Source organism: Diorhabda sublineata, chromosome 5 (genome assembly GCF_026230105.1).
Source record: "Diorhabda sublineata isolate icDioSubl1.1 chromosome 5, icDioSubl1.1, whole genome shotgun sequence".
In the NCBI taxonomy this organism is placed as follows: Eukaryota; Metazoa; Arthropoda; class Insecta; order Coleoptera; family Chrysomelidae; genus Diorhabda; species Diorhabda sublineata.
The window spans coordinates 24,283,791-24,301,514 of record NC_079478.1 but is presented as its reverse complement, the minus strand read 5'-3'; the positions used below and the strand labels follow the sequence as shown (position 1 = coordinate 24,301,514).

Genomic DNA, 17,724 nt, shown 5'->3' with positions numbered 1-17,724 from the left:
TATATATATATATAATATAAATTTCGTATTTCTAGACATTTTCATTGCGATTAGGTCTCATTCAATAGAAAATTAGTTTTAAAAACAGCTAAAATTATTGACGATTCGACTTATTTTGGTCTCCATTAAAATATTTTAATCTAAGATTTGAAAAATAAATTACATAGTTAACCACTATTTTGAATCAATCTATTTATTGACAAAAAATTATAACGATCTATAAATAATTCATAAAATTTACTTCCACCTTCACCAACTGAAAATCTTATTTGATCATTCAAGGTAGTATACTTATCGCAAGTCAAAATAACACAGAACAAGTTTTAAAAGAGAGACAAATGAAATTGAGATTGAACTCGATCTTTCCGCAACAATGCCCAACCTTCACATAATAGGCCAAGTAATTGAAAAAACTTTAATAGTATTAGTCTGAAGTTTATATTAGTCTACATCTAGTCATCGCATTAAATTTTAGGTCATTAAGTTATATTTAATGTCCTGTTGATCAGGCAAAGATGATGTAAAAATTTGAGGAATTGTGAGTATGAAAATATTTATACTAAAAAGTCTTACCTGCGTCCTTTGGAGGGACTGGAGGTGGTGGCAATTTTGGTCTCACTAATTTAGTTTTACTAGAACTAATCGAAGATATAGGAGGAGAAGAATTGGATTTATCTTCAGTCTTTTCATTTTCGTTCCCAACAGGATCTGGTAAATAAAAAACACTTCTTCTTTGGTTTTCGGTGTTATTAAGAGCTTCGAAATAACTAGTTAGATTCGTAACTGATGCTGAAAGTGATACACTACGTCTAATTCTACTTAATAAACTACCAGGTTTTGTATCATCGATTTTCGAACTTTCATTCCAATAGTTCTTAGAAGCCCCACTAATAGATTCGCTTGGAATAATCGTTGACAGTCGATCCACTTCCTTCTCTAAAACACATTTTATACGCCAATACTTACAGAGTATATAACTAAATTTTCATTCAATACTCCTTAACTTTAATACGGATGGCGTTACAAAAATGTTTTATCAAGCAACCGCCAAATTTTTGTGTTTTTAAAATCAAATTCATGTTTTCCATTTTGTTCGTGTTTGTGTAAGGTATTTTATTATATTTGTGACCGTTTATTCTATTTTCTAAATTTTGCATAATCATTCCTTGGTAATTTTTTGAACAAATTATGGTTAGGTTAGGTTAGGTTAGGATTATAATTACATTCGGAGGCATGCACAAAGAGATAATAATTTATCATTTTATTATAGCATTCAATTTCATGCCTCCGACTGCATTCTGTTTATAATGTTGCAAAAAAGTGAAAAAACTACCGTGTTGATATTTCTAAGTGTACAATATGCAGGTACATTGGTTTGGTAGTGTTTCAATTTATGTTTCTGGTGTTAAGTACCTAATCATTATTTTTTTAAAATACCTTATCATTGAATTTTCATCTTGTTTCAATGTTTTCAGTTGATTTTTAATTGTAGTTATCCATGCAGGCGAGTTATTTGTTTTTTTTTTAATTATTATTTTATTTATGTCTTTTCAGTTAAGATTACGTAACCGGATTAATTCCTTGAATGAGTTTATGTCATGTGGTTGATTAAGCAATTTTTTAGGGTCAATAGAACTAATAACAAGTCCGGTGAGAGTCTTCACTCTGCTCAAAGCAACGTAAGCTTGACTTTTTGCAAATAAGTTTCTACTTAAATCTACAACTGCTCGGTCTAAAGTTGTGCCTTGTAATTTATACACCGTCACTGCTCAGCATAAAATTAAAGGAAGCATTCGTCGCTCGATCTTGCCTTTACCACGTAAAGCATCAAATTCTGTAGCACAAGGCTCTATCCGGACTCCAATACCAGGTCGGTTTCCTGTTATATTTGGGTTATCGAACTCCACAAATACTGCTTGTGGCAGTTCTCCCGGCTCCAACTGCTCTCTGCGTAATGCTGGCCAATCTATTCGTCGGATAACACCCATAGCACCGTTAACCAGCCCATGGTTAACATTGATGTTCCGTCTTAGCATAGCTCGAGAGCCTACACCTAATTTGAGTTGGTTTGGTATGCCACCTGTTTTATTGGGATCTTCAGGTAAGTATTCCTCTCGTGGAATATGTTTTAGGATCCAATGAGATGTCTACAACACTAACAGTGTATACTTTTGTGAGCTTTTCTAACTTTTCTGTCAAAGTCGCGTTATATGCATCAACCAGTCTAGTTGTTGGGAAAATTCTGACAGCTTCTCCATCGTCAAATGGCCCTATGAACGGTACTCTGCGGTTTTCTATGATAGATAACTGCTGCATTGTAAGTTCTCTAACGCGAAGACTGTTTAATATGTCCACAAAAGTTGTATCTCCAGCTTGCCTCATATTTTGGGGCAACTCACAATAATGAAGATATTTAAATCGCACAAGACAATTATAATTATAGTAACAACGTAGGTCCGTCCTCGTAGTAAATATATTAGTCTTAGATAACAAGAAGTCACAACGATACCGAGTTTTAAAAACCTAGTGGCGCCATCTATCCGAATTGTTTGTTGCGCGCTGATCGATGCTTCATAATAAGTAATATTAAGAGAACACAACGATACCGCGTTTTAAAAACCTAGTAGTGCCATTTATTCGCACAGGTCTGAATTATTTTAATTAGCTATTTTTTATCGTTCCATTCAATATTAAAACTGCAAGTTATATACATATTTACAATCAGTGTTTAAAATCCTTCATTTTTATACCCAACTCGATATGCTTGGTAGTAAAAAAAAATTTTTTACCTCACAACATGGCGTCCAAAATCCGCCATTTTGGTTTTTTTTAAATGTCTCCTATCTAAGAACACTTGGGCGAATGAAACGAATCTAACGATACCTCAAATGTGAAAATCCGTTAAGCGGTTCTGGCGATACAAGTTAATAAAGAAAAACATAACCCTTCCTGGCAGTCGGGTAATAAGTGAATATTGAGGAAAGATACATGACTACAATACGGTCCATAATAAATGCTAAAGTGACCAACCGTCAAAAATAATTAATCAAATGAATATTTGATAATTCTTATTGTTCTCGATGTCTTACAGGCCATTAATGTTATATATCATATTATGTTTAGTTGTCTTCCAATATCCAATGACAAAATATGTTCCTTTGATTTATAACCGAAATTAACATTATTTATTTACTTTGTCATGGATTCTCATTTACGAAATTGAACACGTATTCAATATTAAAGGCGTTCTATTAGAATATTGATTAATGGCGTTAATACTTACTTTTTGAATCATCTATATCAGTTTGATGAATTTTTTTGGAAAATCTTCTCAAGGACTTTGTTATGTCTCGAGAAAAATTCTTCTTGAATCTACTTAAATTTTTTGTGAATTTATCGAATCCATTTGTATCTATATTAACAGGTTCAGGTGGCAACGGATTATTGGTCACATCATGAAGCGATTCTTCTTGCTGAAACTAAAATGAATAAAGTTAAGTCTATGATTATATCAGATGTCGAAAAGTGTCTTTCTCTAATCCGATTATGATCTATATCATATAATAATATTGAAGAAATTGTAATAAAGTAATTTTATAACTACTTCGACAATATTCACTCATTCATATTTTGTCAAGTTGTCAACAAAGTTCAGGAGATTAATATTAAAACTCATATTTCAAGATGTGGAAAAAACTCAAGTAAATAACTTTCAAAACATGGATAATCTGGTATTCTTAATGTCTCCACCTAAATTGTATAGTGAACAACTAATAGCACGACTAATTATAGATATCAAAGCATTCTATTGAAAAAGAAAATGCATAAGAGAAGGACAATTGAATATACATAAAGGAATAATATTCTATTTATAACGAAATTGCAAACAAAGGAGAAATGTATGCAGATAATAATACTAACAAATAAAGGAGAACTCGTATGTAAGCAATTGTTTATAACAAAGAATTTTTAATAAAAAAACCAACTACTTGTTATCTTTACAGTTAAAGGTTACGTTAATGCGTTCTTTCACAAATTTATCAGGAAAATCATTTTCAGAATAAACCTCCTTCAATTGATTCAGAAAGAAAAATTTAATTTTTGTTCAATTACAAAAATAATTTGACCAGTGTTAATAAGCCTGGGAATTCAACTAAAGTACTAGTCTACACTAATACTGGACGTGATTTTAGTCATGATTGTGATCATAGTGTGATCATAGTTCGTGTCAAAGAAAACTGAAAACTCTTTTTTCGGCCTTCTTGCCCTTCTACAACAGTACTTTTAGGAAGATTCAGTCAAATTTTATGCCATCGTTTCACTTTGTTTCTAATAAAATATTTCACTGTATTTTTCCTTTGCTAGTCTCATTTCGCTGTATTAAAGTTGCGAGCAAAAAATATTCAAAGCAATATTTGAATAAATGAAATAATATTAAATAGGTGATTAGAAACTCAAGCGCAAAGAAACTGACTCAACATAAGTATTACCACGTGTTTGTCATGTTTTTAGTTTTCATAAATACATTTGTATTTATAACTCCAATCCAATTGTTTATAACATTCCTATATTAAATCACTCAGTTATTCAACCTCACAAGGAAAATTAAATTTTATTGGAATGTATCACTAAGAAATTCCTTTAAATTTTTTCCATATTACACATATAATCAATAATGGGGGTCACGAGAAATAATATAATATATAATATAACAATATAAATGGAGCACCCTGGAGTACCAAAAATCTCTTGACATATTATCTGTTCAAATTTTCAAACGTTTGACCTTGATTTGACAAATAATATAGTGATTCTAATGCAATTTCCTAATAAGAAATATTATAGGAACAAAACAGAAATAAAATTCCCGTTAATAATAGAGGAAATGCTTCTTATTTTTAAGGTTTAAAAATTTACTCCGATAGTCAAACATATTGTTAATAGGAGGTATATGCAGATAATGATACTTCTACAAATAGAAAAATTGAACCTAACCGAGCTTCTTAAGTTGGAAAACAAATTAAACAAATCAATAATGATCTTAAAGTTGATATAATATCCATTTTACACAAAGATTACATTTGTTTTCTGATAATTGCATATTTATATTCCACTGTGAGACTTGAGTTTTAATGGAGATAAAAGTGTTGACTATTTGAAACAAAAGTGGATACAATTTAAAATTGAATATTAACGCCAAGATAGATAATAAATATCGAGGAACAATTGATTATATATTTGAGCTATTTTGGTATGAAATGGAGCAAACAAATAATGCTTTGTTGGCAATCAGGATATTGTTGAATACTTTGTTAAAAATACCTACACGAGTAAATGGAAATGAACTTGAGAGTTATTGCTTGTGACATTAAAAATTACATTGTATTATATTTTACGAAGTATTGTTCAGTTTATGTTGAGTGATTCCACGAGAAATTGGAGGTTCTCAAGGTAAAAAACATTTTATGCGATTTTTCAGAGGGACTACCGGTTACGTTAAAATTTCATCTAGTATTATAGCAGCATTATAGTACTTTTAAAAAGATGGTTGCTAATGAAGACGGGTAGTCGATAGTCGACATCGACCATAATTTACACTTAGGTAATAGCCTTTTGATAATTGAAGTATTAATCAATTCAAAACTATTATGTATTAGTCAATTATGTAACACAAAGTCATTAACTTAACATTAACTTAATTTTCGAAATAACAGAGAAGTTGCAATACTTTTTTATAATTATTAATTATTAATTAATTATTTTTATACTATTGAAATGAATGAATAATTACAATTTATGATAACTTTGAAATAAAAAGGCAAAGTATGAATTAAAAAAGAAAGTTTGAGTTTCTCACAAAGGTTTATTCAAGAACCCTCCATTTATATTGTTTGGTAAAGCACATAATACGAGTATCATCACAAATGCAGCTGTAGTGAAAAAAATAGTAACATAGAGTGAAAAATTTAGAGCGTTGATATTATAATTAAAAGGAAATTTCAAAAAAAACAAAGAAAAACTAAAATAGTACGTATGAGAGAAGCACTGTTGAATAATAGTTTTCACGAATGTCTCTAAACACGCAAACTATAGGCAAATAATTAAATAACATAAATAATATTGTATAGAGAGTTTTGCTATAACTAATGTTGCAGTTTAACAGATTTACCTTAGATAGAGCTCATTATATACGTCAAAACCAGTTTCAAAGTAAGGTATCAGCAAATTTATGGGGTGGATATTGTAAAAGATAGATGGACTATACATTTTGCAAAACAAATTAAATGGAGCAATTTACTTATATTTCTCAGAAGAAATACTTTACAATTTGCTAACACATATAACGTTAAATATTAGCAGCTAATTATGATTTAAACTTAACGGAGAATCAGTTTATTATAGTAAAAGTTCTTATTTGTATAATCGAGTGATCAAAAATTTAGTTTAGAAGTTGCTGTACCAATTATTCTGATTGATCCACCCTTTTTAACACAATACGTTACGAAACGTATAAACTCTGTAATTAATGATCTTACTATTGTATTTTCATTATATTTCTAGGTACTTGTAATCAATAATTCTTTAATACTTAAAGATTTTATGAACCAAAGATTATAATAATTTTTTTATTTTTGATATTTTAAATTATCACATAGTTTTGAGACATTGGGGTAATAAAGGAGTGCAGCTTTTTGTCGGAAAATTTTTTTTGGCAATCTAGGAGATGAATTGGCAACTATATAACACTTTTCATTGACATTTCAAATGCACAGATATATTCAAATATACTAGCAACACTTCACAAGTTTGATTGTATAAAATATTTATGTGATTTGCTTTAAAGAAAAAATAGATTAATAACGCTCTCTATTGTAACATACTAATCGACCTAGTACTCGTTTGTATTTTTTATATTCCATCAATTAATTATCTTTGTAGCTTCATCACTTTCTAGATACAATAATAATAAAAGCGTTTAAATAAATAATGTTTATACATCATCACCAACCACAAACAACAACCAAATGCTAGACGTAGTTAACCGCTGCAATCACAAAATCATTTTCATATACCTAAGTTTATTTATTTTTTTTCTTTAGTTATTAGTATTAATTTCTTTTAATACAATTTTTTGATAATAAATATAAATATATCATTGCTGTGACATTTTTCAGAGACATTATACTTTTCGGGTATAATTTATTCAATTGGTATAAAGTTAATTCCAGGAAAGAAAACATAACCAAAGATCACAAAAAAGTTACTATTGAGAGATGCGGGAAATCTAGAATAAAAGTTACATTGATGAAAACTTTATAAAGTATAAAAATCGTACTAGCTTTCATTATAGACGCATACCACATTACATTTTTTGATTCATACAATTCACTAAAAAAATTAAATCATACCATTTAGATTTAATTAGATAGTGTTATTTCAAGCCAAGGTAATTCCGTTCAAGGTATTTACATCCTATACTTATAAACAACAGAAACACTGTTTTCATCATTTTATAAAATATTATAATTTTACTTATTTCAATTAAACGACTTCAAAACTTCTCATTTTGTATTTCTTAAAAATCTTAAATAAAGAATATTCAGATATAGTTGAAAAATGTGGTAATTCATTTACTTACATCAGTAATATTGTGATAATCAGATTCAGATTCGGTATCAAATGAATCGTATTCTACTATTTCGTATTCCGGAATATCATCGGTGTCTTCATCATCACTGTTTACATCTGAAATTGGAAGAAAAACATACAATGAAGACCTATTCAATCATTACATATTTGATGGAAGTGTTGCATTTTAATAATAAAGCCAAGAATAATTTTGTGATAACAGTAAATACAAAGCTCGAAATATTAATGATATAATACTTAAAAATCAGTGAAGCACTAAAGTTTCGTAGAATGAATATTAGATAGATATTTGTTGAAATATTTTATAACATTTTGGTTAAGAAAGTAAAAATGACAAAATTTGTACGACAGAGTGAGAATATGGATATTGGAATAAATGGAACATAAAGGCTCTATTGTCAGAAAAAGTAAGTGTAATTGGGGAACCAAAAAAGAGAAATATGACAAAATCAATTCGTGTTAAAAAGGATAAAATAATTAAAAAATACAAATTATGCCATGATATCATGTCGTATCAATGTTAGTAACGAAGTTAACATTTTAACTGAAAGTATAAAGTTTATGACAATCAATCAGTTTTTACTATATCCTTGTTAATACATTCTCGCCGTCTTAATGACGAAATACACTCTCTATCCTCAGATCTTAACTAATATCTATTTGTAAATTTAATGTTTATATTCAGTATACTCGTATATGTTACAGTAAAAATGATAAATCGGTGATTATAATCACCACTGTATTTGGTGAATATGATAAATTATTTCATATTTATCAAATTTACCGGTTAGTTCAGACAATCCCCAAATCCTAATGGGTAATATGATAAATTCAGATTATTTTGTAGAAACCAAACCCATATTCTATGGGGAAGATATCATTTATTTGCATTTACATATAAGTTTATTTCTTTAGACGTATTGGATTGTCTTGGAAGTACAAAGCTTGCCAGAGTTTTTACATTTGAACTTACGAACCCTGCTTATTAGGCCAGTAGAATAGACTGATGGTTTTTTTCTATGGTTACTATCTAACCTAACCTAACCTAACCACTGTTTTTCAGTATCCATAATATTAAATAATTTAGAATTAAAACGCTCAAACAAACCAGCCACTATTCAATATTTTATTTTTTATGAAAGGATAGCGAAAAAATATCTACATGCATAGAAATGAGAGCTACTTTTGAAATCACGTACTTGTCACATTCCAAACAGTTGCTATATATATATATATATATATATATATATATATATATATATATATATATATATATATAATATTACCTTCTTGAGGCCACTCTCTCTATGAATCAATGTTTTATCAAGTAAATCATCTTATTATTTTTATATTGCACAAAAGAAATATCAGATGTAAATATAAACACGTGCATGTTGTGTACACAGAATTTGCAGTCTTTGGTATTATGTAGTACGCTAACAACGAGACACTTTGCCAGAACGTGACTAAATACCATGTACATTAGTGAAACAAAGAAAATATGTCATTTTAGAAACTATTAGCTATTAGTTGATAAACGATCATAAAGAAAGTGAAATATAATATCGAGGTTACATCTCTTAGATTATCCAAATATATATAAATATATATATATATGCATCTAATCAAAAGGTCTAAGAAATAAAAAATTGAAGAAATATATGCGAGGCATATTTTTTAAGTAAGTACCGTTTTGCGATTCTGCCGCCGAAACCCCAAGGTCGGCATTCCGCACATGCGCGCTGGTTACCTACATCTCTCGTCTACGCATTGACTCCATTACAGTTTGATTCTTCATTGTATACGTTGTTTACTGAGTGTTTAAGATGCCTCCGAAAATCGTGAGTCCCGCCGATTGTGAAGTACGGGCTGTTATACGATTTCTTAGTGCTAAAGGCGTAAAACCGATCGATATTCATCGTGAGATCTGTGAAGTTTACGGACAAAACATTATGAGTGATGGAATGGTAAAGAAATGGATGAGAGCATTTAAAGATGGCCGCACAAATGTGCATGATTAAGAACGGAGTGGGCAGTGCATTGACTTTCCTTGCGCGGTACCACAATGAAGATGAAGATTTTTTAGACCAAATTGTTACTGGTGACGAAAGATGGGTAGCCTACGTCACACCAGAATCGAAACAACAATCCATGGAATGGCGACATTCATCATCACCCAAAAAAGTGAAGTTTTAGCGAACAATTTCTGCCCGAAAAGTCATGTGCACAGTTTTTTGGGACAGAAAAGCCTCAATACTCACGGAAATTATGTAGAAAAGTAGATTAAGGAACAGGCTTTCATGTAAAAATAAAATTATTGCGATATCTTTGCACATCTTTTTTCAATTCCAAAACGATACTTACTTAAAAAATATGCCTCGTATATATATATATATATATATATATATATATATATATATATATATATATATATATATATATATATATATATATAACTAACTTATATAAGATTAATCTCTCAGCGCAATAGAATGTACAATGTTCTTGTTTAGTCCGTCTTTAGCCAACACAAACAAAGTGGATGGTTTTCCCAAGTCCCCAAGCAACAACTTTTGTATCTTTAAATTTAACCCATTGACGTCCAAAATTGCTCTTTCTGACAGCCCCTTATGATTTTCATATTGTGTGTGTACATCGGGTAATATGTTATCGATGAGAGTATTATGTATCATCCAGTATTTTTGTGCACAGCAACTTTCCTATCGCCAATATCTATCAGTTGTTTTGGCGGATGGATCCTGAAGCATTTAAACGCGCATGTTCACTGTCAATTGTACTTTTTCCACCACAGTCGCGATGATTTTAAGTAAGCGTTGATTTCATCAGCGTACGTTGAACGTGGAATAACGGGAAGTGTTTGTATAAAATCACCTGAAAGAAGTAACAAAGTGCAGCCAAATAGTTTATTGTTGTTTTGTTTATCCTTTATGTCCTATGTGCCATAATGCATTCATCCCAGATAATAATTTTACATTGTTTCAGCACTGTGGCCATAGACGATTGTTTTTTTATGTTGCACACTGTATCTGAATTTTTTTGAATGTCCAATGGCAGCTTAAATGCTGAATGAGCTATTCTGCCTCCATCTCATAAAGTTGCTGCAATGCCAGAAGATGCAACGGCCAATGCGATGCCATTTTTTGATCGTATCTCGGCAAGAAGTACCGAAATAAGGAACGTTTTCCAGTTCCACCTGGTGCATCCAAAAAAAGAATTCTCCTGCCGAAACTACCAGCATAATGCGGTCGTAAACAATTTTTTGCTCATAATTTAGTAGTGGAACATTACGATTAACAATGCCTGCCATTTCTACAGTATCGTAATGTAGTTCACGATTCATATCTGTGTTGAATGAATCAGAAGCACTTCGATTCGTTGAGCTCATACCAAAATGATTGATCGGTAAATTCGCAATAGCAATGCAATGATCCTGGATAGCATTCAAAGCTTCATTATACATTGCATCGCTGAATGATATCGTTAGATCGTTGTACCTTATACGATGTCGATACAATATATCATCAGTCATTGAATCTTTGTGATTGTTTCACAACATTTGTGCTCGGAACGGGAAACACGTTGTCAGCACTATAGCATATAGTAGACGAATTTGTGTTCCTGTGCAGTTTAATGCTGCTTCAGCAAGCATACTGTTCCAATGATTGCCGTCTTCTAGCAAGCCTAGTGCAAGGCATGCATCTTTACACGTTGGATACTGTTGTCCATCTACTTTGCGTTTATTTTGAAATGATAATGGTCCGGTGACATTAACTAACAACAGTCGGAGATAAAACCACTCAGTCTGTCTTGGATTGACTGTATATACACAACCCAAACTATTTGATTTGAATAAACCGGGGCACGTATCAACTAGTATCCCTTAAAAAAAAATCGCGATGGAAAAATACTGGTTGAACGAAAAGGTGTGAAAAATTCAGAGTAATATAATATTTTTTATTCTAAGTCATGACAAAAAAAATAAAAATCTTGCTAAAAAATTGAAGTTTATAATTAACACATAAAAAATTGGGATTGATCGTAAAAGGTTGAAAATTAAGGGTGGACTACCTTTAATATTTAGGGGGAAGAAAAATAGATGTTCGATTCTCACACCTACCCGATATGAACAAAAAATTTCATGAGAATCGGAGGAGTTCAATTACAAACACCGCGACACGAGAATTTTATATATCAGATATATATCATCATCGGGGAATTAATTTCATAAAATTTTAAATTCATTACTCTCAAAAATCAGCCTCAAAATTTACAATAACACAAATATATATATCAAAGTTTAAAATAATAACCCTTTTTTTCTGGTTATAAACTACTAAATGACAGTGAAAGTTCTTTTTATTATGAGACAATTATTTTGTAGTGTAGAAGAGTATATAAAGTGAAAATACAAACCACACCTGAAAATGTGCATCATTAAAAAAATTGGAATGTTATACAATGAAATCAATTCGTAGAAAAATTGTTTCACCTAATTCACTGAGATGATTTAGAAAGCACCGAAGAATATTAATAGATTATAGCGTAATTCTTTGATTAGATTGAATATATTCAATTTCTAATATTAGTCAATATTGATGATGACGTAGTAATAATAATATAATAATAGTAATATAATATTAATAATCTACTGTTTATAAACAATAAACATGAATGCTTGTTATACCATGAGGTTTGACTTTGAACCCGAAATATATAATTAGTGATTAAAACTATAAATCCTTTCGTTCATAACAAACGATCTTGATTTGAAACTTGAATATTATGTGATTATTAGTGATAAGTATTGCGAAGTTTGTATCCGTTCCGGATTGGTAGTCTACGATTATAGCTGCTTTAATGTGGAAAAAGGTACCAGAGAAACTTACGAAATGTTAAAATCTACCTATGAAGATTATATAGGGACTTCAAAGGCTGTTTACAAGTTGTATGAGTTACTATGATAGTCACTAGGAAATCCAGTCGGTAATCCTGTAGGTATTACATAGGATCAATATTAAGGGGTTACCCATGCGGGAACTGCGGGGTTTGTACGAACAATATAAAAGTACTGAATTTGGAAATCAAAGCCCAAATGTCTTTCACAGCTCCGCGGAAAGCAATTGATTTCTCATAATAAATTAGGGACTCGTTCAAGCGGTTTGTCACTGAAATAAATAACAATGATCTGTTTCTTTGTATCAAATATAGCAAATACATTCCTTCTAAATAACTAATCTAACCGATCGTGATCAAATTCTGAGCCGACACGACGTATCCCTTTTATCATTTTATCATCTAGATTTTAGTGGCAAATTGTTACTGAAGATAAAAGTTACGTCTATGACTATGAGAATTGAAAAGTAAAACCATAGGCATTAAAGGATGTACTGTGATCAGGGGTCGTACAAGAAGGAACAATTTTGAACCAAGATATACTGGAATTTATAGGGGTGATGAGCAAAGAAAAACCTGAAAGAGGGGATTTTTGGTTAATTATGACAATGTGGTAAACCATGAGTCCTTTTAAATAGCAAGTTTCCGGGAATGAAAAAGAAGACAAACACCAATGAAAAACCAATAAATGATAGATAGAAGATAATTATGGAGTGACCAGTTACGTGAAATAAAATAGTCGGTTTATTATTGATATGTGATCCATCGTCTTAATAAAGTAAAAATCGCATTATGTGAAAGTATCCTTACTATTTATGCGATTCCTTTATATATCAAATATTTTTTAACGTTTTTTGTAAATGATACCATTTTTTTACTAGCCTAAATACGGAATATCTTTTCTAATCAATTGCCAATTCATACCTAGTGTCATCTTCTAAATGGTAAGTCTGAGATATGTGGAGGACAACGTACGAGACATTTTTTTAAAAAGTTTAGCTTCAACAATATTGTAATCTATTTTTAACCTCCTTATTTGTTAAACGGAATAAAGAATTAGCAGTGGTGGAAAGATAGAAGGAGTGATCCTTCTGCAGAGGAGAGGAAGTATGTCAAGGTGTCATAAGTCCTAACAGACCGAATAACTCGCTATTTGATATTTCTGACTGTTCTAGTAAAATTTAAAAAAATAAAGTAGACGAAAATATGAATTTAGAGGTGCCAATGGTTATACACTATTTAAGTGAACTGAAATTATTTTGTTAATTTTGCTTTTCTAATATATTTAAGCTAACTTGCAGGAATGTTTTGGTTTTTTACAATCAAAATCTGAAATTTTCTGCATTCAGGCATTATCTAAAAAGTAATTTGAGCTGCAATTGGCTAAAAGAGTTATCATTTAGAATTCTAGATGTATGATCGAATTTCTTAGTTAGTAGCCGATAAATTTTCATAATATAAAAACTTTGACTTGGAATTTAATTAGAATCCATTTCAAGACACTGTGCAGAACTAAATGATTTATACATGATTGATATTGTTAAATACGAGTAGAATTCGCTGAGACAAATTAATCATTCTTTGTTGTTGTTAACTTAGTTTGAGTAGCTAATCCCCTAAATTTTTGTATAATTCTCCATTACTTTTTTGAAATTTTTGAGATAAACAAAGATTGTGTTTCTTTTATTTCATGAAAGTCTATGATATGATGCATAGTTGATGCGTCTTATTCTACATAAGATGAAACTACTTTTGGCCACAGAAAAAGTGAATCGCTTGACTGTTTCAAGAGCAACAGTCTTTATTTTGTTTAATAAATACTAGTACGGCAGCCCAGATGGAGGATGAAGGATTTGCAGTGGAAGTTTTTGTAGACATAGAAGGGAGCGTTCAACATGAGTAAATGGATAGGCCAGATAAAGAGCTACTGGAATAAATTTAGACAATGGGAATCAATGTAGTTACCTACATCTTTCGTTTTTACAAGGACTTGTAAAGTGTTTTTTTGAGACATTTCTTAACCTATAAACTATGAAAGACCAAAAATATTTTATTTTAACACTTAATGTAGTGATAATTTATCTAACAGTTAACCTATTGAATTACCTGGAATTGATGTTAATCACTAGTAATTTATCTGTATTTATGTAGAAACAATAATAAAAGTGTTACTACTACATCATTTATTTTTCATGCTCTCTCATTTTTTAAATGTCAATGACGTAAATAGAAAAAGTTTGAAAATATGAGAAATTAGATCTTCACTTGAGATAACTGATTCCCATTTTTCCTGATCAATTCAAAATGAACCAGCATATGTATCATTCCAATTTCTATTTTCTAATGTATAAGTGTGAGCTATTTATACTTTGTATTCTAGATGTAGTTAATTTCCAGATATGATTCATCATTCATTATGACGAAAAATTTCATAACCAAAAATCGAAATAATGATGAAATCTTTTACATTAAAATACGGTCGTGTGTTATTAATTTACTGTTTTGCTGTATAATCTACTATCTCAAATAACAGACGTCATCGTACATAATTATCAAATTATTTCATCGAATGATAAGAATGTGTAACGAGGATGTAATATATAGTGATAAAACAATACTAACAAATTGTTAACTCTCAACCCTTCTTTAGAAATGGAAGTATGGAAATGCAGATTGAATCATTAATCACAGGTTATGTAGACGGGAAGATACGGGAAGTTACTAACTGGAGAAAATAGAAAATTCAGATTAATTAGAAAACAACAGATAGATAAGAGAACAATATGTTTAGTACATAAAAAATGTTCGAGTTGGTGGCATAAATCATAGTCGTTCAGTAAGTTATGCACACAGGATCGCAGTTTTTGTATCAGTTCCGCCCAATTGATAATTGGATTACTATTTTATTCAGTTTCATATTTAGCTCAACATAAACATAAAATCTCAATTCTTTGGTAATATTTTGGTAAATATTAACAATTTATTCCTCTAACTTGGTGATAACATTTTTGTAGAATATATACTTCTGGACATTCCATATCGCACGATTATTATTCCTCATTTTACGTAAATGTAAACGTAACGTAATTTTTTGGATCATTTCCACCCAGGAACCTCTTTTCACGAAAAACATCTGCACCAGGAACAACCACTTCGGTTCGATATTTCATGTTCATTCATAAACTAATAAAGTGTAGAGTAGCGGAAAGGTAAGGTATAGGCCTTTCGTCCCTATTCACACTATTCTTACATTTAACAATCTCAATACTTTCAAATGTATCAATGGATACAATTTTACATTATTTATATTTATTCCATGATTATGACTGATAGTGTGCCGGGTAATACCCGATGTTTGTGACCGTCTTTATTTTAAATAAGTAATTTCAAACCAAACTTCTTAGACTTCTTAGTTTGCTTGCTTGCTTGCTTGCTTCTTATCACAATCATCACAGTTAATTCCGTAAATACTCCGTAAAACTCCTTTCAAGATCTAGCACTTCATCGTAAGCATCATTCAACAAGACTTAAAAGTACCAGAGTAAATTTTTACTGTTTTTTTTTTTATTTTAGAAAAAAGTGGTTTCACAATGAGATTTTTAAATCTTTTATGTCCAATAATCAACGTATCTCCAATCTTCTCACCTTAATTATCAAGTTCAGCCCCATCCTTAATAGAAGTCCTATTCTTATTGTACCTTTCAATGTTAAGTGGAAAATTAATGACGATGTAGCAAAAAATGGCTATTTTATGTTGAATGTAATGTAGAATCAAGCGAGAGGTACCTGCTTGTAGAGATGTTTCTCTTAAATAAAAAAATTCTAGCCTATTACATTTTTTTCCATTTCTTACCCCTCATAGGTTTAAGAAACCTTTGTTTGAAAGCACCATTTTCCAAAATTGAAACAAAAATCTGGAACCATTTGTTTTGATACCATTCCATCCTGTTTATATAGGAGGATTGAAAAACATCTTTAATTACTAGATTTGGAAAATATGTATTCATAATACTAGCTGGAATGATGGTAATAAAAAGTATGATAGGCAAACTAAAAGGTCTGTTAATGTCGGGTTTAAACTAGCTCATTTAAAAAATGAACTTACAGAAAAATCGTTTTTGTTTAGAACGATGGAACAGGTTCAAGGCGCAAATATTCAGTATATTTAGTTAGCTCAAGTTACTAAGTTTACCTTTAGTCTCTGAAGACAATAACTTGTTTACCCAAACGAGCGTTAAACAATTTTATTGTGGATGTTTGTGTAGTAGTAGCAGTCAGCAGTGTATTCAAAAGGAATATCACTAACGGTTCCACACGTTTCAATAAATATGAGGATTAATTGGATGAAAAATGACCCCAACCTATGCTGATAATTAAACATATATGAACCACCATACCACAGGTAACCTCATTGATCTATTTAATTCCTTTCGATTTTCACAATGTTTAAGAAAATTTTATAGGTTATAGGTAACAGTATTGAATTTTCCAGCTGCTAAAGACCTAATGAAGGAATCCTCTTACAACAACTAGAAGTAGACTCAACTACTAACAAAACCCCGAAATAAATTCGTTATACTATTGGTATAACAAACCCTTTTTGAACTCATTTGTCATTATTTAACATTAGGCCTTCCAAATATATCATGATAAAAATGAGGTGTAAATACGTTATCGTGTCTATCGTATTTTATTAAAATAGAACTCAAAACGTAATAATATATTTTTCCAATATCACTGTCACTTGAACGAATACCTGAGAATAAAAATAAAAACCACTGACAATTGTAGATTCTGTAAAAGGCAGAATGTTAAAAATGCATTCACCTATTTCCAGATATACTGGTCAAATATCATCGAAATCGTAGAATTAACCGACTTGATGACTCCCCAAATAACAAAAATCTTCGATACTCTTGATTTCAAATATAATCTAAAGTCATCTATTGACTTTGGATCTCTTATAATAAAGTACAAAACTGAGAAAGGAATAAGGTCATAACATTTGCATCCAAAACAAGTAAATCTGAGCTTAACTCAAACTAGTTTTGAAATTGACTAAACATATATAAAGTTATACAAGTGTTAATGTTAAATATCGGTAAGAGCTGTTCAAACAGAAAGAACATGAATAGTTAAAACTCGAAATATAACTGATTA

The 17,724-nt window shown here is 30.4% G+C and overlaps 1 protein-coding gene across 1 annotated transcript in view; it reads right to left on the bottom strand.

Annotated features, from left to right (window-relative positions):
- Positions 1-17,724, bottom strand: part of LOC130443738 (rho guanine nucleotide exchange factor 26) — a 44,123-nt gene that overhangs the window by 14,717 nt on the left and 11,682 nt on the right. Inside the window, exons 2-4 of the mRNA XM_056778513.1 lie at positions 7,640-7,746; positions 3,284-3,479; positions 574-936 (exon numbers count right to left, since the gene is read on the bottom strand). Of these exons, the coding sequence (XP_056634491.1) occupies positions 574-936; positions 3,284-3,479; positions 7,640-7,746 (666 nt within the window). The remainder of the gene's footprint in view (positions 1-573; positions 937-3,283; positions 3,480-7,639; positions 7,747-17,724) is intronic.